The sequence below is a fragment of the Oncorhynchus clarkii genome, chromosome 7, assembly GCF_045791955.1.
Source record: "Oncorhynchus clarkii lewisi isolate Uvic-CL-2024 chromosome 7, UVic_Ocla_1.0, whole genome shotgun sequence".
Lineage (NCBI taxonomy): Eukaryota > Metazoa > Chordata > Actinopteri > Salmoniformes > Salmonidae > Oncorhynchus > Oncorhynchus clarkii.
The window spans coordinates 20,816,167-20,837,379 of record NC_092153.1 but is presented as its reverse complement, the minus strand read 5'-3'; the positions used below and the strand labels follow the sequence as shown (position 1 = coordinate 20,837,379).

At 41.7% G+C, this 21,213-nt stretch overlaps 1 protein-coding gene across 14 annotated transcripts in view; it reads left to right on the top strand.

The window, feature by feature from the left end:
* The first annotated feature begins 9,982 nt into the window (after nucleotides 1-9,982).
* LOC139413030 (RNA-binding motif, single-stranded-interacting protein 1-like) overlaps nucleotides 9,983-21,213 on the top strand; it is a 24,318-nt gene continuing 13,087 nt past the window's right edge. For 8 of the 14 annotated variants that reach the window (XR_011634756.1, XR_011634753.1, XR_011634752.1 and 5 more), the window contains exons 1-3: nucleotides 10,230-10,574; nucleotides 18,805-18,956; nucleotides 20,996-21,054. Coding sequence is in view for 8 of the 14 variants with exons in the window: in XM_071160017.1 (XP_071016118.1) it covers nucleotides 10,524-10,574; nucleotides 18,805-18,956; nucleotides 20,996-21,054 (262 nt within the window). In the remaining 6 variants the exon portion in view is untranslated. Of the gene's footprint in view, nucleotides 10,575-18,804; nucleotides 18,957-20,995; nucleotides 21,055-21,213 lie in introns of all 14 variants that reach the window. The other 6 variants (XR_011634755.1, XR_011634754.1, XM_071160015.1 and 3 more) reach the window with 3 other exon arrangements.

Genomic DNA, 21,213 nt, shown 5'->3' with positions numbered 1-21,213 from the left:
TTTACCATCTATCCTTTCTATTCAGTACTTCAAAAAGAACAGTTTTCAAGTCTGTATCTTGTATTTTTTTGCTATTGGATTAATGACAATGGCGAGCCTATCATTATCTGTCTTGGTGACTAAACAAAATATGCTGATGGTATTTCACAGAACATGTTGCATGGATGACTCGGGGGGTGAAAGATGTGTGAAACCACAATGAATGCTCAAAGGTTCTGAATGTAAAATCAGGGCCGTTACAAGTGTTATCAGTTTAGAGTTTTGACTCACGAAACACATGCTTTGTTTGTAAATTATGTCTGGGTGTTGGAGTGTGCCTCTGGCTATCTTTAAAAAAATTTAAAAAACGTGGTGCCATCTGGTTTGCTTGAAATGAGGGATTTGAAATTATTTATACTTTTACTTTTGATACTTATTGTACATTACTCAAAAAATAAAGGGAACACTTAAACAACACAATGTAACTCCAAGTCAATCACACTTCTGTGAAATTAAACTGTCCACTTAGGAAGCAACACTGACAAATTTCACATGCTGTTGTGCAAATGGAATAGACAACAGGTGGAAATTATAGGCAATTAGCAAGACACCACCAGTGTATATTTTAGCAATTACATTTACTTTTGATACTTAAGTATATTTAAAACCAAATACTTTTACTCAAGTAGTGTTTTACTGGGTGAATTTCACTTTTTACTTGAGTCATTTTCTATTAAAGTATCTTTACTTTTACTCAAGTATGACTTGGGTACTTTTTACACCTCTATATACAACTTACTGTACATCAGAAAAATGTGTCAGTGATTGAAAGAAACAGAAACTGGATGGCTTACAACACAGTATTCTGCACCACAGTGTGGGTATGTGGTTTAGATAAGTTTAATTTATTAGGATCCCCATTAGCTACTGCACATGCAGCAGCTACACTTCCTGGGGTCCACATAAAACCTACAAACACATGGCAAAGTACAAAAATAAGAGTTATACACTGAGTATACAAAATAATTAGGACCGCCTGCTCTTTCCATGACATAAACTGACCAGGTGAAAGCTATGAGCCCTTATTGATGTCACTTGTTAAATCCACTTCAATCACTATAGATAAAGGGGAGAAGAGGGGTTAAAGAAGCATTTTTAACCCTTGAGAGGATTGAGACATGGATTGTGTATATATGCTATTCAGAGGGTGAATGGATAAGACAACATGGTAAGTGCCTTTGAACCGCGTATGGTAGTAGGTGCCAGGCTCACCGTTTTGTGTCAAGAACTACAACATTTGGGTTTTTCCTCGCTCAACAGTTTCCTGTGTATACGTGGTCCAGCACCCAAAGCACATCCAGCCAACTGAGAAGCATTGGAGTCAACTATGGGCCAGCATCCCTGTGGAAAGGTTTCGATAAATTAAATCAAATTTAATTTGTCACATACACATTAGCAGATGTTAATGCGAGTGTAGCGAAATGCTTGTGCTTCTAGTTCTGACCATGCAGTAATATCTAACAAGTAATCTAACAATTTCACAACTACCTTATACACACAAGTGTAAAGGAATGAATAAGAATATGTACATAAAAATATATATGGATGAGAGATGGCCGAACGGCATAGGCAAGATGCAGTAGATGGTATAGAGTACAGTATATACATATGAGATGAGTAGGGTATGTAAACATTCAAAAAGTGGCATAGTTTAAAGTAACTGGTTTCATTACATCCAATTGTCATTATTAAAGTGGCTAGAGATTGAGTCAGTATGTTGGCAGCAGTCACTCAATGTTAGTGATGGCTGTTTAACAGTCTGATGGTCTTGAGATAGAAGCTGTTTTTCAGTCTCTCGATCCCTGCTTTGATGCACCTGTACTGACCTCGCCTTCTTGATGATAGCGGGGTAAACAGGCAGTGGCTCGGGTGGTTGTTGTCCTTGATGATCTTTTTGGCCTTCCTGTGACATCGGGTGGTGTGGGTGTCCTGGAGAGCAGGTAGTTTGCCCCCGGTGACGTGTTGTGCAGACCTCCCTACCCTCTGGAGAGCCTTACGGTTGTGGGCAGAGCAGTTGCCATACCAGGCGGTGATACAGCCCGACAGGATGCTCTCGATTGTGGATCTGTAAAGTTTGAGTGTTTTTGGTGACAAGCCAAATTTCTTCAGCCTCCTGAGGTTGAAGAGGCGCTGTTGCGCCTTCTTCACCATGCTGTCTGTGTGGGTGGACCATTTCAGTTTGTCTGTGATGTGTACGCAGAGGAACTTAAAACTTTCCACCTTCTCCACTACTGTCCCGTCGACGTAGATAGGGGGTTGCTCCCTCTGCTGTTTCCTGAAGTCCACCATCATCTCCTTTGTTTTGTTGACGTTGAGTGTGAGGTTATTTTCCTGACACCACACTCCAAGGGCCCTCACCTCCTCCCTGTAGGCCATCTCGTCGTTGTTGGTAATCAAGCCCACCACTGTAGTGTCGTCTGCAAACTTGATGATTGAGTTGGAGCCGTGCATGGCCACGCAGTCATGGGTGAACAGGGAGTACAGGAGAGGGCTGAGAACGCACCCTTGTGGGGCCCCAGTGTTGAGAATCAGCGGGGTGGAGATGTTGTTTCCTACCCTCACCACCTGGGGGCGGCCCGTCAGGAAGTCCAGGACCCAGTTGCACAGGGTGGGGTCAAGACCCAGGGTCTCGAGCTTAATGACGAGTTTGGAGGGTACTATGGTGTTAAATGCTGAGCTTTATTCGATGAACAGCATTCTTACATAGGTAGTCCTCTTGTCCAGATGGGTTAGGGCAGTGTGCATTGTGATTGCAATTGCGTCATCTGTGGACCTATTGGGGCGGTAAGCAAATTGGAGTGGGTCTAGGGTGTCAGGTAGGGCGGAGGTGATATGATCCTTGACTAGTCTCTCAAACCATAGCATCTCCCACCTGTAGCACACGCTCCAGCAGGTATATCTCTCTAGTCACCCCCAAAACCAATTCTTTCTTTGGCCGCCTCTCCTTCCAGTTCTCTGCTGCCAATGATTGGAACAAACTACAAAAATCTCTGAAACTGGAAACACTTATCTCCCTCACTAGCTTTAAGCACCCACTGTCAGAGCAGCTCACAGATTACTGCACCTGTACATAGCCCACCTATAATTTAGCCCAAACAACTACCTCTTTCCCTACTGTATTTAATTAATTTATTTATTTTGCTCCTTTGCACCCCATTATTTTTATTTATACTTTGCACATTCTTCCATTGCAAATCTACCATTCCAGTGTTTTACTTGCTATATTGTATTTACTTTGCCACCATGGCCTTTTTTTTTGCCTTTACCTCCCTTATCTCACCTCATTTGCTCACATCGTATATAGACTTGTTTATACTGTACTATTGACTGTATGTTTGTTTTACTCCATCTGTGTCGTTGTATGTGTCGAACTGCTTTGCTTTATTTTGGCCAGGTTGCAATTGTAAATGAGAACTTGTTCTCAACTTGCCTACCTGGTTAAATAAAGGTGAAATAAAAAAAAATTAAAAAGCACTTCATGATGACTGATGATAGTCATTTAGCTCAGTTTCCTTAGCTTTCTTGGGAACTGGAACAATGGTGGCCCTCTTGAAGCATGTGGGAACAGCAGACTGGGATAAGGATTAATTGAATATGTCCGTAAACACACCAGCCAGCTGGTCTGTGCATGCTCTGAGGACGCGGCTAGGGATGCCGTCTGGGCCGGCAGCCGTGCGAGGGTTAACAAGTTTAAATGCTTTACTCCCGTTGGCTGCGGTGAAGGAGAGGCCACAGGTTTTGGTATTGTCCTCAAAGCGAGCAAAATTGTCCTCAAAGCGAGCAAAGAAGTTGTTTAGTTTGTCTGGGAGCAGGACATCGTGGTCCGCGACGGGGCTGGTTTTTCTTTTGTAGTCCGTGATTGACTGTAGACCCTGCCACATACCTCTCGTGTCTGAGCCATTGAATAGCGACTCTACTTTGTCTCTATACTGACGCTTAGCTTGTTTGATTGCCTTGCGGAGGCAATAGATACACTGTTTGTATTCGGTCATGTTTCTGGTCGCCTTGCCCTGATTAAAAGCAGTGGTTCGCACTTTCAGAATGCTGCCATCAATCCACAGTTTCTGGTAGAGGAAGGTTTTAATAGTTGCTGTGGGTACAACATCACCGATGCACTTGCTAATAAACTCGCTCACCGAGTCAGCGTATTCATCAATGTTATTGTCCGACGCAATGCAGAACATATCCCAGTCCACATGATCGAAGCAATCTTGCAGCGTGGAATCAGATTGGTCGGACCAGCGTTGAACAGACCTGAGCACGGGCGTTTCCTGTTTTAGTTTCTGTCTATAGGCTGGGAGCAGCAAAAATGGAGTCGTGGTCAGTGCTTTGTATGCATCGTGGAAGTTAGAGTAACAATGGTCCAGGATTTTTTCCATCCGGGTAGTGCATTCGATATGCTGATAAAATTTAGGGAGCCTTGTTTTCAGATTAGCCTTTTTAAAATCCCCAGCTACAATGAATATATGTGGTTTCCAGTTTACATGGAGTCCAATGAAGTTCATTCAGGGCCATCGATGTGTCTGCTTGGGGGGGATATATACGGCTGTGATTATAATCGAAGAGAATTCTCTTGGTAGGTAATGCGGTCGACATTTGTTTGTAAGGAATTCTAGGTTCTAGGTTCCTGTATGTTGTTATAATCACACCACGTCTCGTTAATCATAAGATGCTTGTTTCTGTCGGCGCAATGCGTGAAGAAACCAGGTGGCTGTACCGACTCCGATAGCGTGTAGAGTCCATGCCCTGACAAATTCAGGCTGTTCTGAGGGCAAAAGGGGGTGCAACTCAATATTAGGAAGGTGTTCTTAATATTTTGTACACTCAGTGTATATAGGAAAGACACCAAGAGACAACAAAATACAAACAAAAAATACAAACAAAAGACAACAAAAAATTCCATCATGACATGGCTCTATACATAACTGAGTAACCTCTGGTGACAGAGCATTCCACCATGACATGGCTCTATACATAACTGAGTAACCTCTGGTGACAGAGCATTCCACCGTAACATGACTCTATACATAACTGAGTGACGTATTAAATCTGTTTTTGGTTTGGGTACAGTGAAGAGACCCATAGTGGCATGTCTGGTGGGGTATGTCTGTTTGAAGTGTATGCAAATAGACTACACAATTGGTTAGGCATTTTCCTGAGCAGGATAAAAGAGAATGGATGTCTGTGTGGGATTTTCCAAGCATTTCTCAGCATTCCATTTGAAGGGCTCACAACCACAGAACTGAGTCAGTGCAGTCCCATATCCTAACCGATAGACTGTGAAGCCTAAAAAGCCCAAAATCCCTACGTACTGTAGAACATCAATGCCATGGCACTACTTCTTCATACATGGGTCAGTGAATTAATGAGATTGATAGATGAATAGTTGGCAAACGATCAATATGTGCACTTAAATGGCCTGTAGATATTTCAATATCTCTTGCTAAACCTGAGAGCAAAGTAACGTTCAACCTCAAAAGAGCTGTTGACGGATAGCCATTTTTGTTAACTACCAATAAATAAGCATGATTTAACTACTAAGTATAAAAACAGACTTATTGTTCATTGTGGCAGCCGTAGATTACACTTTAACCAGATGAGATTGAACCTTTCACTTGCTTGGACACATTAGTAGAGGCTGCTTTGTAACCCGATCTGACCGTGAAACCGTAACACAGGCTGCAGAGGAAATGAGGAGGAAATCTGATGCCGTAAGAGCCTCTGAGTAGCTCTGTCCTAAATGGATTTGAGCCGGGCTAGCTGCTATAGTCCTCCTAAAGGAGAAACACACAGACCACCACAATCTGTAGTCTATATGGATGGTAATAAAGACATGTTGAAGAATAACAGACATTTGTATATACCAGTGATGCATTTCAAACTTTGTTACATGGGCTATGTCTGTTCAGTGTTCAATTGCATAGTTCAGTGCTACAACAATGACACATTCTTCTGTTATTCATTTTCATATTCATTTTTAATGGTTTAAAGACGGCTGACCCTCGTGCTCAGGTAAATTGAGTTAAATCTATTTATTTCCTCCTACTGACGTTTGTTCCCTGACCACACTATCATCTTTTAGTTTCTCTTAAGAGGTCCTCGAGTTTGTTGCATGGACTGGTCTGTTCCCTTTGTCCTGTGACAAACGTCTCGGTAAAAAGCTCTGATACTATGAATAAAATGCTCCGTTGTCTCTGGTAGGTCTACAACCGGATGTAGCGTTTCCTTAGCTGTGTTCTCTGTGGGGAGTGTTGTGTAATAGCCTGGTCCTCTACGGTATGTGAGTAATGCAAACTCCCCTCTTTCCTGCAGCTGGAATGCTGGCTATGCCAGACGCCAGACCCACCAGACCTACCACCGTCTCCACACCCCACCAGGCCCCCAGCCCACCCAGCCCTGCCTACACACCATGATCATACACAACAGATGTAGCAGTGGGTAAACCCAGAGTGTCGTGGGTAAATAGGTAGGTAGATCCTTGTGCAAAAACACTTCTCTGACTTAATATGTGGGTTAACGTAATTCACCAAATTAAAAGGTGGTTGTTTACTTTCGTTGACTTGAGTGTAGCCCCCCCCCCCCCCCCCCCCCCCCTCTAAATCACCGATTCACAGCCCCAGATCAATGGCCAAAAGCCAGCAAAGCCCTTCTCAAACAGAAAACGGGGTAAGTGAATGTGCGTTCTCGTGTTGCTTTGAAGTAACCTCCTCCTTTTGTATGTTCCTAATACTGTAATAACTTTTTAAGAACATACATGCATACTCTTAGTTGCAGTATCGTCAGGTAATTCTAGTGGGAACTGGGAACTGGGAAGTCAGAACATAGGGAAGAGAGTTTGCTTTGCTTTGCTGAATGAGGAATGGACAGACCAAACATACAGATCACATTTCAGAGATCCTGGGCCAACTATCTCAGGAATTATAATTGGCAACAAAAACAAGATTGGAAGGAAGTTCTTTCTCGATACATCCAACCTAATTCTGACTAGGAATATGGATCGGAGATGGTTTAATTTAAAAAATATTAAGAGTTATGGAACATAGTTGAACTCCTTCTCCCCTCTCCCTGATGTACAATGACTAACTGCTTGCCCTACAGTACAGAAACATAATTTACTTTAAGTTAACTTGAGTCACTTCAATTTAGTTAACTTAGTGAATTGAATTTAGCTGCTGAAACCTAGAAGAGAGAACATAATGTGCCAATCAGAATTCTATTCACACCAAAAAGGCGGAGGTTTAAAGAACTACTACTGTTGTGTAGTGGGGATTTACATTGGATACTACGTATGTTCCAAATTGTATGTTCTATCAGAATCTTTCACTTTGCCAGCTCTATTGTGGATCCAGTATTCTGGTACAAGGAACGTTGCTACCAACACAAAGTAGGAAACACAGACTGAGTGAGTGGCTGGTTCCTATCAGAAGACAGCTGCTAATGAAATCCAAGAGGCACATGATACTGTTGTTGTTATGTTTGAGGGGGTGGACTAGGAAAGGAGGGGGGTTTCCACTGGTAGGGCCTTACAAGGTCAACTGTAATGTTGAATAACACTCACAAATATATACAGTATATATATTTACCAAAAAATATATGGGGGATTGAAAATGATGCAGACAATTACATTGATAGAAGCCACAATCTGCAAGAGTGAAGCTGATCTGCCTGTGTTTTGCTGCATTCCGTGTCTTTTTTTATCCTGAAAAACTCCCCAGTCCTTAACAATTACAAGCATACCCATAGCATGATGCAGCCAACACTATGCTTGAAAATATGGAGAGTGGTACTCAGTAATGTGTTGTATTGGATTTGCCCCAAACATAACACTTTGTATTCAGGACAAAAAGCGAATTGCTTTGCCACATTTTTTGCAGTATGACTTTAGTGCCTTGTTGCAAACAGGATGCATGTTTTGGAATATTTATATTCTGTACCGGCTTCCTTCTTTTCACTCTGTCAATTAGGTTAGTATTGTGGAGTATCTACAATGTTGTTGATCCATCAGTTTTCTCCTATCACAACCATTAATTCAACTCTGTAACTGTCCCCATTGGCCTCATGGTGAAATCTCTGAGCGATTTCCTTTCTCTCCGGCAACTGAGTTAGGAGGGACACATGTATCTTTGTAGTGACTGGGTGTATTGATACACCATCCAAAGTGTAATTAATAACTTCATCATGCTCAAAGGGATATTCATTGTCTGCTATTCTTTTTTTTTTTTTACCCAGCTCCCTGGTCTTTGTGGTTAAATCTGTTTGAAATGCACTGCTCGACTGAGGGACCTTACAGATTGCTGTATTTGTGGGGTACACAGACAAGGTAGTCATTCACAAATCATGTTAAACTCTATTACTGAACACAGAGTGAGTCCATGAACTGAACTACAATTGATTATGTTACTTGTTAAGCAAATGTTTAGTCCTGAACTTATTTAGGCTTGCCATAACAAAGGGGCTGAATACTTATTGCAGCATTTCCCAAACTCAGTCTTCGGGACCCCAAGGACTGCACGTTTAGTTTTTTTGCCATAACACTACACAGCTGACTCAAATGATCAAAGCTTGATGATTAGTTGATTATTTTAATCATCTGTGTAGTGCTAGAGAAAAACCAAAACGTGCACCCCTTGGGGTCCCGAGGACTGAGTTTGGGAATCCCTGACATATTGACTGAAGACATTTTCAGCTTTTCGTTTTTAATTAATTTGTCATAATTTCAAAAAATATAATTCCACACAAAACTCTCTATGTAATCCATTTTAAATTCAGCCTGTAACACAACAAAATGTGGAAAAAGTAATGCAATGTATATGTGTATATATATATACTGTATATACACATTTTAACATACATGAATAGGACTGTCTACAACAAAAGGCCACTGAATGGTACAGATATTTTTGTATATTCAAAGATGCAGTGGTGTAAAGTAACTGTAGTAACGTTGAAGTACTACTTACATAGTGTTTGAGTGGTATCTGTTCTTTCCTATATTTGTTATATTTTGGACAACTTTTACATTTACTGCACTTCATTCCTAAGGATCATATGTACTTTTTCCTCACTTACATGTTCCCTGAGTCGTTACATTTCAGATGCTTAAGAAGGACAAGGAAAATTGTCCAATTCATGCACTCATCAAGAGAACACATGGTCATCCCTACTGCCTCTAATCTGGTGGACTCACTAAACAAATACTTTTTTTGTAAATTATGCCTGAGTGTTGGAGTGTGCCCCTGGCTATCTGTAAATAAATAAAAAATACAAGAAAATCGTGCTTTCTGATTTATAGCGTTTACTTTTAGTATATTTATTTAAAACCAGATACTTTTAACATTTACTCAAGTGGTATTTTACTGGCTGACTTTTACTTGAGTCTATTAAGGTACTGTAACTTTGCTTTTACTCAAGTATGACAATTGGGTATTTTTTCCTCCACTGCAAAGACGCTTATTCTTGATAAATATCAGGTGCATTCGTAATGGTTTCCTCTAGCCTACTAAATCATTCAAGATGGTCTGAGCGCAGTGAGATCTGACATGAATATACCCTCCCATTACAGATTGAACTTTTAGAGTGCACTTTTTAATTGGTCATAGATCAGTCTATATTTAGTTTCTACTCCCACCGTCCTTAGGTCTACATCGTCACAGGAGCTGGAGGAAATCGCCTACAATAGATCACTATATCTAACCAATATCCTTCCGATCTTTGTCCCTGTCCCTGTTTAAAAACAACATAGACACGGCCTTGTCTTAACTATTCATGTTGGTGAGGCACAACATGATACAGTATTTTGCTTATCTAACAGAACCGCCTATCCTTTACATCCTGACCTGTCAATTCTCATTTCTCGCTTTAACCATTGGGCTCCGGGAGGGGGAGGGAGGGGTTGGGGGAGGGGGTAAAGAATGTATGGTATGTGTGGGCGTCAACAAAACGCAGCGTATGGGGAACGACTAATTGAAACAATGTATTAATTTGCGTATTACATGTATATTTCATGGTAGTGACTGGTTATCTGTTGATTGTCAAACAGTGAAACGTGTTCTGTATTCAGAATAGTAATACTAACCGTACTCAATAGCAAGGTCATTTGATTATACCTTGAAACATACCTCTAGTGTATGCGCAATGGTTTGGTCTGTGGAAGGCGGGACTCAGGAGCGGTCAGCAGGACGTCGTAGATCAATGAACTGAACTGAGTTTTCTGCCTGGGTTGGACGACACTTTGGTGGGATTAAACCCTATAACCTACGCAGTGTAGCATATGTCAGGTAGCCTACAGATGTGACAACGCGACAAGGACATTTGAATCAGGATCGAAAACGGAAATACCAGAGTTTATTTCTAACCCGGTCGATATGCGGATTTTGTCAAAATAAACCCACTGGATTCTAATAAACGGGTCTGCATGTAGCTTCATTTTTTGGGAGTAAACAAGCTTTTTTTTATCTCGGAATAACTGGAATAGGCTATCCAGGATGATCTTTGCAAACACTGCCAACCCGTTGAAGAGCACATATCGGAAGCAGGTAGGCCAAAAAAGCCCTGGCTGGGATGGTCCAAAACGGTTCCATAAGTCCCTTGAACGCATCCAATTCGAGTGCGCGTACGGCCCACTGTCTTATCACCTCAGTTAACACGGTCACTAGAAGCGACAGTCGTTATTATAATGTTATAACACCGCTCACCGACAGTCAGGTTGCAAAGTCATGTAGTGTGACTGTCAGTAGCGCGCTACACTACATTTTGGTCAAGTCTGTTCCGTGCATTAGTGTCCATTTTATATTATCGGCTTTGTCCTTGAATTAGCATTACAGGATAGCCTATCTAGCAGCTTTTATTGTATTATGCCCTAATGGCTTATAACAACCATCATCCAAATAGATTGATTCCCTAAATAGGATTTTTTTTAAAATTACATTCAGATACGCATTGAATTGCTCATTCAGAAGGTAACTGATGAAGGGGTAGGCCTATATGATTTATGATAGAATTACGCACTCTTTTACTGGAGGACAGAGGGAGAGAGAGATCCTCCATATGGTCCATGTAACCCAGGTTTAGATGCTGAACATTTGTTATGCCTACTGCTATAATAACATTGCTATAATGTTCACAAGAAGAATCACCTATACACTGAACATACAATGTTTTATTTCCCCGGCTTTTCAAATGTAGAGATATTCTATCTATTGTAGAGATATTCTATCTCTACATCCCCAAGTCTTGGAGGAGAAATACATTATTTCTTCAGCATGTTTTTAATGAAAATAGGCCACACAAATGTATGGCATTTGAATTGTCGTTCACATGTCTCATTTGTTAGAGTCCTTGTAGGATTGAATAGAATAGGAATGGAATAAAAACTGAATAATATACAATAGTTGTGATGATGCAGACAGAAGCGATGTAGTCCTAGTACATCTTCGATTCCTTGTCGGTATTGTTAGAATAGAACATGTTCTGTATAGGCCGCCTAGTGATACAGTAGGCCCTGCTCCACCACCTGAGTTAGTTCGGCCCAGTAGGCCTTCTAGTGAGTGGCATGCTCAGCTTCTGCCTAATGTGGGTCAGTGTGCTGGAGTGAACATGGGTGTTCATGCATCTATAATGAGCCTTTTCAGGTGTAGCTACACATTTGTATTTATTTTATGTATTCAACCTTTATTTAACTAGGCAAGTCAGCAGTGCAGTGATTCTATCGCACTACTCTGTTGTAGTTCACCACTGATTCAGCCATCTAGTCCACAAGATGGAGGTGATTGCGATTTGTAGCTATATCCGCCCTGAATGATTCCAATAGGTCTAATAATCAGGTAGTCATCTAAATGAGTTGGTACTTCAGTCCTTCTTTACCACTCCACACTGTAGTTCACCACTGATTCCAACCTGGACTCAGGGGTAGAGGTAACATAGTAAATGTAAATCCGGGTTCGTATGGTATGTTTTAATTTGTGGATGTCCATCATCCATTTCGTATGATATGTTACAAATTACATTTCGTATGATATGTTACAAATTACATTTCGTATGATATGTTACAAATTACATTTCGTATGATATGTTACAAATTACATTTCGTATGATATGTTACAAATTACATTTCGTATGATATGTTACAAATTACATTTCGTATGATATGTTACAAATTACAATTCGTATGATATGTTACAAATTACAATTCGTATGATGTGTTCCAAATTGCAAATCATACAATATCCAAAACTTATGCAAAGTTACGAATCCCAACTTGTTGTGGCTTACGTTAGCTAGGTGGCTAATGTTAGCTAGGCTAGGAGTTAAGGTTAGGGGTTAGGTTAAAGGGTTAAAGTTAAGGGAAGGGTTAGCTAACATCCTAAGTAGTTGAAAAGTATCTAAAAAGTAGTACGTTGTTGCTAATTAGCTAAAATGCTAAAGTTGTCTGTGATGAAATTCGAACACGCAACCTTTGGGTTGCTAGACGTTTGCATTATTCGCCCGATGCAGAAATCGTTGTGCCATTTCCTTGTTGCTTAAACTCTAATTGGGGCAACAGGTAGCCTAGTGGTTAGAGCGTTGGACTAGTAACCGAAAGGTTGCAAGATCGAATCCCTGAGCAGACAAGGTCAAGCTGACAATATCTGTCGTTCTGCCTCTGAACAAAGCAGTTAACCCACTGTTCCTAGGCCGTCATTGAAAATAAGAATTTGTTCTTAACTGACTTGCCTAGTTAAATAAAGGTAAAATAAAAATAGTTAGCCTAAATAGTCCGGGTGGCAATTTGATTAATTGTTCAGCAGCTTGGGGGTAGAAGCTGTTAAGGAGCCTTTTAGACCTAGACTTGGCGCTCCGGTACCGCTTGTTGTGCAGTAGCAGACAGTCACCCAAAATCTATGACTTGGGTGACTGGAATCTTTGACACCATCTAGTATATAGGTCCTGGATGGCAGGAAGCTTGGACCCAGTGATGTTACGTCTAGTCTATGAGACTGGGCTGCTGATTCAACCATCTAGTCCACAAGATGGAGGCTTAGTATATCTCCACCCGTAAAGATATCCATAGACATAATCATCTGGTGGTTATCTGAATTAGTTATGCAATGGTTCTTCATTCTTTGCTTCGTTAGTGATTCTAGTCCACAAGATGGAGGTGATTATGTGTGCATTCTGTGGGTAGGTTTGGATATCTCCACCCTAAACAATATCAGTATTCCTAGCCCTAATTCAATTTGTTGGCCATCTTAATGTAATTTAGCTCAATCACCATTTTGTTTTGGTAAATATGCATTCAAATGGTGGAAGGCAGAACATGTTTTTTCTTAATTCACAGTTGAATCGGACTGCTGCATGCCATTCTAGATTTTTCTAGAGTGGCTTCTGCAGGGTTGGAGCTATTTTAATGAGTAAGAGGAAGGAAATGCCTTGAAGGGGAGGGCTCTGGTTTGCCTCAGAGAATGTGTGGTAGTTTCCCACTGACACACCAGACTGTAGTACTAGAAAGGAACCGTGATGGAAGGAGTGTAGACAGCACCCCACGCAAGAATGTCACCAGGGAAATAGCCTAGTGGCAGGACGCCTAGCGGGTAGAGCATTGGGCCAGTAACAGAGGTTGCTAGTTTGAATCCCTGACCAGAAAATGTGACAAGTCTGTTATTGTTTCCTTGAGCAAGGCACTTAACCTTAATTGCTGTGAGTAATGGGGGAGTTGGGATATGCAAAAAACACATTTCCAATTCACACATAAGGACAAATATAAGCACCTATTATTATTATTATTATAGCCTATAGTGCATTCTGCAATGCATAGAACCAGGGTGAGGAGTTGTTCCTGACCATGTGACGAGAAAAAACTCCTACCCCTATTCATCTCATTATATTTCACTGACGACATTCTGGAGCTTGGTGAAATGGAAAGACTCCATGCTAGAAAACTCTAGAAAGAATGGTAGTGCTGAATGTCTTTTCACCAGGCATCATGGGACCCATGTCGTCCAAAAAAAGCTAGACTTTTAACTCATCTGTCCGTAGGACATTCTTCCAGAGCGTCTTGATGGTCATCCAGGTGCTTTTTGGCAAACTTGAATCAACTTTTTGGACGAGATGGGTCCCATTATGTCTGGTGAAAACCAAACACTGCATTCCACAGTAAGAACCTCATACCAACGGTCAAGCATAGTGGTTGTCGTGTGATGGTTTGGAGATGCTTTGCTGCCTCAGGACCTGGACGACTTGCCTTACAGAGAAGAATTCATGGTTCCTTCTATAGTATCAGAATTCCACAGGAGAATGTCAGGCCATCCGTCTGTGAGCTGAAGCTGAAGTGCAGCTGGGTCATGCAGCAAGACAATGATACAAAACACACAATCAAGTCTACATGAAAATGGTTAAAAAGCAACACATTTGAAGTTTTGGAATGGCCAAGTCAAAGTCCAGACCTAATCCCAATTGAGATGTTGTGGCAGGACTTGAAACGAGCAGTTCAGGCTTGAAAACCCACATATCCTTGAGTTAAAGCAGTTCTGCATGCAAGAGTGGGCCAACATTCCTCCACAGTGACGTGAGAGACTGATCAACAACTACAGGAAGCATTTGGTTGTAGTCATTGCAGCTAAAGGTGGCACAATTCAGTGTAAGGGGCAATTACTTTTTCACACAGGGGAATTGGGAGTTGCATACTCTAACTTTGTTAATTAAATATTTGTGTAAACACAGGTTCCCTTTATCTAATATTTTGTTTTTTGAAGATCTGATAACATTCAGTATCAAAAATATACAAAAATAGAGAAAATCAGAAAGGGGGCACATACTTTTTCACATATATATATATATATATATAACACTGAACAAAAAATATAAACACAACATGTAAAGTTTGTGTTTCAGGAGCTGCAAATAAAAGATCCCAGAAATGTTCCATACGCACAAAAATCATATTTCTCAAAAATGTGCACAAATTTGTTTACATCCCTGTTAGTGAACATTTCTCCTTTGCAAAGATTATCCATTGATCTGACAGGTGTGGCATATCAAGAAGCAAATTAAACAGCATGGTCATTACACAGGTGCACCTTGTGCTGGGAACAATAAAAGGCCACTCTAAAATGTGAAATTTCATCACACAACAACATGCTAAAAATGGCTAAAGCAATTGGCATGCTGACTGCAGGAATGTCCACCAGAGCTGTTGCCAAAAAATTGAATGTAATTTCTCTACCATATGTCGCCTCCAACGTCGTTTTCGAGAATTTGGCAGTATGTCCGACCGGCCTCACAACCGCAGACCACGTGTAACCACGCCAGCCCAGGACCTCCACATCTGGCTTCTCCACCTGCGAGATCGACTTGAGACCAGCCATCCAGACAGCTGACAAAACTGTGGGTTTGCACAAACGAAGAATTTCTGCACAAACTGTAAGAAACCGTCACAGGGAAGCTCATCTGCATGCTCATCGTCCTCACCAGGGTCTTGACCTGAATGCAGTTTAGCGTAGTAACCGACTTCAGTGGGCAAATGCTCACCTTCGATGGCGCTAGAGAAGTGTGCTCTTCACAGATGAATAGCTGATGCACGAGCTCAACAGATTACACAAACTCACCACTACTAAATGTTCTAGTAGGGCCATGTAGCGTGTGTAGTGCTGACAACTACTATATGGCCTTCTGTGGTGTAAAGTACTTAAGTAAAAATACTTTAAAGTACTACTTAAGTCATTTTTTGGGGGTATCTGTACTTTACTATTTATATTTTGACTACTTTTACCTCACTACATTCCTAAGGAAAATTATGTACTTTTTACACAATACATTTTCCCTGACACCCAAAAGTACTCGTTACATTTTGAATGCTTAGCAGGATAGTGAAATGGTCCATTCACACACTTCTGAAGAGAACATCCTTGGTCATCTACTGCCTCTGTTCTGGCGGACTCACTAAACACAAATGCTTCGTTTGTAAATGATGTCTAAATGTTGGAGTGTGCCCCTGGCTATCTGTATATTTTAAAACAAGAAAATTGTTCTGTCTGGTTTGCTTAATATAAGGAATTTTAAATGATTTACTTTTGACACTTAAGTATATTTTAGCAATTACATTTACTTTTCATACTTAAGTATATTTTAGCAATTACATTTACTTTTGATACTTAAGTATATTTAAAACCAAATACGTTTAGACTTTTTACTCAAGTAGTATTTTACTGGGTGACTTTCACTTTTTACTTGAGTCATTTTCTATTAAGGTATCTTTACTTTTACTAGCGTATGACAATTGGGTACTTTTCCCCACCACTGATGCCCTCAAGTTAGTGTTGGAGCTACAATTATATGCATTGACCCGATATGTGACTGTGTGTAACTCACTGTGGTTTGTCAGTTGATTAGGGCACGAGTCAAATGCACACACATACAACCTTGTTATCTCCCAGCTGCACTCACACATTATATCACAATACACAATTGGAACGTCATCATGGGCGGGGTGTCCAAAACCAGATGGGAAATGACTTGATAAGATGGCATACACTGTACTAATCGGTGTGAAATATAATCTCAATCTCACGTCACCCAGCTAAGAATGGCACGCGAGCCTGTCATGTCATAAACTTAGGTTGATTCAGTTATACTATAGACTAGCTTGTGGGTGGGTGGGGGCACTGTTTTGCCTTGCGTGTCAGGAAGGGGAAGCTAGGTATATAGCTGAGCCGTGTTGATAGTCTGTGCTCAGTGTGCCGTGGGTCTTATCAGCTACCTGCGTCTCACCTCGAGTAAAAGCATGAAGAACATCATGGTACTGTGTACGTTTCCTGACAGGAATTGACATGACTGTAGACTGTTGTGTGTCCAGGATTCCACTGAGGTTATTGTGGGCTGTTGGGGGGGGGGGGGGGGGGGGATTTCCTAGATTCCCAGATGTATTTTCTGGGTGTGGCACAAAGGCCACACTGGAGGCCATGTTTCATATTTCTGTAGACAAGGGACACCAGTTTGTCTCTGTGTATGGTTGTGTTTTTGTCTGCATACTGGTGTGTGTTTAGTCAGTGACATTGTGTGTACCTGATGTCCTCTTGTCTCTCCTGTGTAAATACCATATACAGAGCCCTCCACTTATATTGGCACCCTTGGTAAATATGAGCAAAATGGGCTGTAAAAAAATATATTTGCTGTTTAACCTCTTAGTCTTTCATTCAAAATATTCACAAGAATTGAAGTAAAATTATTGAAAAAGTAAATGAAATATCTTTCTACAAACATGTTTGCCACAATTATTGGCACCCCTAGAAATTCCCGAGTAAAATCTACCTGAAGTATATTCCCATGCATATTTAACGTTTTTAAGTTCACCTGAGTGATTAGGAATACTTAAGTGGTCAGCCATGACTTCCTGTTTCACTGGGGTATAAACATGAGGTGACACCCAGGGCCAAGTTCCCATAGTCATCCATCACAATGGGAAAGACCTGAGAAAACAGTAATGATGTGCGACAAAAGGTTGTTGAGCTGCGCAAATCAGGAAATGGCTATGAGAAAACACCTCAACGGTTGAAAATTCCCATTTTCACTATCAGGGCAATAATTAAGAAGTTTAAAGCAACAGGAGATGTTAACAATCGGCCTGGAAGAGGATGTGTGTCTATATTCACCCCACGCACAGTGAGGAGGATGGTTAGAGTGGCCAAAAAAAACTCCAAGGAGGGGTCAGAAAGTCTCCAAAACTACGATCAGACTACGTAACCACAAGTTGTTTGGGAGGGTTGCCATAAAAAAGCCTTTGCTGTCATCAAACAACAAACTCAAGCTCCTACAGTTTGCCAAACGTTACTGGGACTTTCAATGGGACCGGGTTCTATGGTCAGATGAGACCAAAATAGAGCTTTTTGGAAACAAACATCAGAGGTGGGTTTGGCGTAGACAGAAAGATATCCATGCAGAGAAAGTACCTCGTCTCCACTGTGAAGTATGGTGGTGGATCTTGGATGTTGTGGGGCTGTTTTTCTTCCAATGGCCCTGGACAACTTGTTAGGATACATAGTATCATGAAGTCCATCAAGTACCAGCAGATATTACATCAAAACCTGACTTCCTCTGCTAGGAAGCTTAAACTGGGGCATGGTTGGATCTTCCAGCAGGACAATGAACCAAAGCACACCTCAAAATCAACACTAAAATGTTTCACTGACCACAGAATCAAGGTTTTGCCACGGCCATCCCAGTCCCCTGACCTAAACCCCATAGAAAACCTGTGTGATGAGCTGAAGAGGAGAGTCCACAAGTGAGAACCTGGGAATCCTGAAGGATCTGGAGAGATTCTGTATGGAGGAATGGTCTCAGATCCCTTGCCATGTGTTCTCCAACCTCATTACGCATTATAGGAGAAGACTCATAGAGCTGTTATCTTGGCAAAGGGAGGTTGCGCACAGTATTGAATGAAGGGGTGCCAATAATTGTGGCACGCATATATTTTCAAAAAATATCTGTTTTATGTTCAGAATGTATTTTTTCTTTCAATGATTTTACTCAAATTAATAGTTTAGATTTTTGTGAATATTTTCAATGAAAGACCAAGAGGATAAACAATAAAGACTTTTTTTTTTACAGCCTGTTTTTCTCATATTTACCAAGGGTGGGCACTGTAACTACAAATGTGTCTGAGTTGAAACTCGTCTCTAGTCTGTCCAGGATTTCCCATTTCTTTCCTGGTTGAGGCACAAACACCGCTGTTGACGGAGGGCAACAGAGTGACCGTGTGTTTACTGTGTACCTGACCGTGTCTCTTCCTTGCAGTCGTACCCCATGGCTCCAGCCAGCCCCAGCACGGTGAGCACCAGCAGCAACAGCAGCACCACAGGATGGGACCAGCTCAGCAAAACAAACCTGTACATCCGCGGCCTGCCTCCAGCAACCACTGACCTGGACCTGGTCAAGCTCTGCCAGCCGTGAGTACTGCTCAGCACGCACACACACACACAACCACTGACCTGGACCTGGTCAAGCTCTGCCAGCCGTGAGTACTGCTCAGCACGCACACACACACACAACCACTGACCTGGACCTGGTCAAGCTCTGCCAGCCGTGAGTACTGCTCAGCCTACACACACACACACCACACACAACCACTGACCTGGACCTGGTCAAGCTCTGCCAGCCGTGAGTACTGCTCAGCACGCACACACACACACACCACACACAACCACTGACCTGGACCTGGTCAAGCTCTGCCAGCCGTGAGTACTGCTCAGCACACACACACACACACCACACACAACCACTGACCTGGACCTGGTCAAGCTCTGCCAGCCGTGAGTACTGCTCAGCACACACACACACCACACACAACCACTGACCTGGACCTGGTCAAGCTCTGCCAGCCGTGAGTACTGCTCAGCACGCACACACACACACACACACACACACAAGTCTACACAAGCACTGATTGACTGACACACATTATTATGATGAATTAGAACAGCTTGTTCCAACTATATATGCCAATACCATATTCATGTGGATCATGCATGAACCAAGCATAAAGGCCACTAGCTAGCACCCCTCCAACCAACTAAACCATGGCAACCAAGGATGAACCAACTGTGCTTACATGATACTGTATCTGTAGAGACGAGAGATTAGGGAACGTGACTGTTTTCTACAGTATTGGGATTGGTGAATGCAGCAGTTGTCATGTTTGGTTGGGTTTGTCTCTGTGCGCCTCTGGCCTCTGGACCACAAGCATACGGAGCGAAGCGTTCAACCATGTTACCAGGGGCAACAGCCGCCGTTGCTGTGTTGTTTGCTTGTGTTTTGCTCCCAACGGTGGTGGCCTGCTCCCCGGGCACAAAGCAGAAGCGAAAGAGCCTTTCATTGCAACCAGGCCTAATGTTGGCCAAGCGTTTGTGTTCAACCAAAGCATGATGCACGTCCTTAAAATACCAGTTCCGCAAAACGGCTTGGCATCATTTCAACTCGGGCATTTCTGTCTTGAGTTTGAGCGCAGTTTATGACACTGGCTGTATTTCCAGGTACTGTAACACTGGAGTGTTGGCATGAACAACTAGTTAGACTCTGCTAGGCATCTATCGTTTTCTCTTTGGTCTAGCGTTAGGCTCCTCTTTGACATAATGTTGCGCTGTTGTAGCAATGTTTGTTTTGTCTTTATATATCTACATCCCACCACACATATTTGACATATTCTGACAACTGGGATGAATGTAGCAAGGTCCCTATGTGGGGAGTCAATCTGCTATTTTTTTTTACACTGCCCAAAGCTTTCAGAGATTTATATATACATTTGTATGCTACTGTGTAAATACTGCCATGCGTGTTTGCAAGGATCGCGTTAATCTTCTTGTCTTTAATCTGTTGTAATTATTATTCAGTGACTCGGCAGAGGTGCCAGTTAGTATGAGGGTTAATTCGGTTCAAGATACAATGTGGTTGGAGATGCAATAATGAACGGATTCTCTTAAATGAGTCTACTGAAATAACATGGTGTGCTGTGTGGGCATCCGGCTCAATGTGTTCCCTCCAAGCCTCACAACCCGGTTGCCTCACCCGGCTTAAATGGCCGCCTTTTTCTTCAGCGATGATGTCATGCGTTCTTGTGCAAGCCGAGCGTTCTGACTCCCAGCCCTTGTTATATAAGTTTAGAAGTAAATCGACACTGTCTGTGATATAGGGCACGGTGTATTTTTTTTCATTAATTCATATATTTGAAGGCAAACTGTGAAAGTGGTAGAAATGACGTAACTACAACCATATTTGGGTTGTAGACTGATTTGTATTGACATCATTTCAACCAGCTTTACCCTTTGAGCCTTCATAACACACACTGTACCAAATACAGAGGATCTGTAGATTGAATTAGGGTTTGACCTTTAAAACAAGAATGTATGCATATTGTAGTGATAATCAATACAGTTAAAGGATAAGAGAGCAACGTCCTGTTATTAACATTTGATTCTTCTTGTGCTCATAGATACGGCAAGATCGTGTCGGCAAAGGCCATCCTCGATAAAACAACTAACAAATGTAAAGGTCAGTATCATGTATTCTACTATTGATCTCCATTTCTCCAATGTGTCGAAATAAATGACGTATTTTTACTGTTGTCAGATAGTATCAGACACTGGTATGCCACTAAGAACATGCATTTGTAATGTAAAGCAAACTAATATCAAGTTGTACTACTGTATT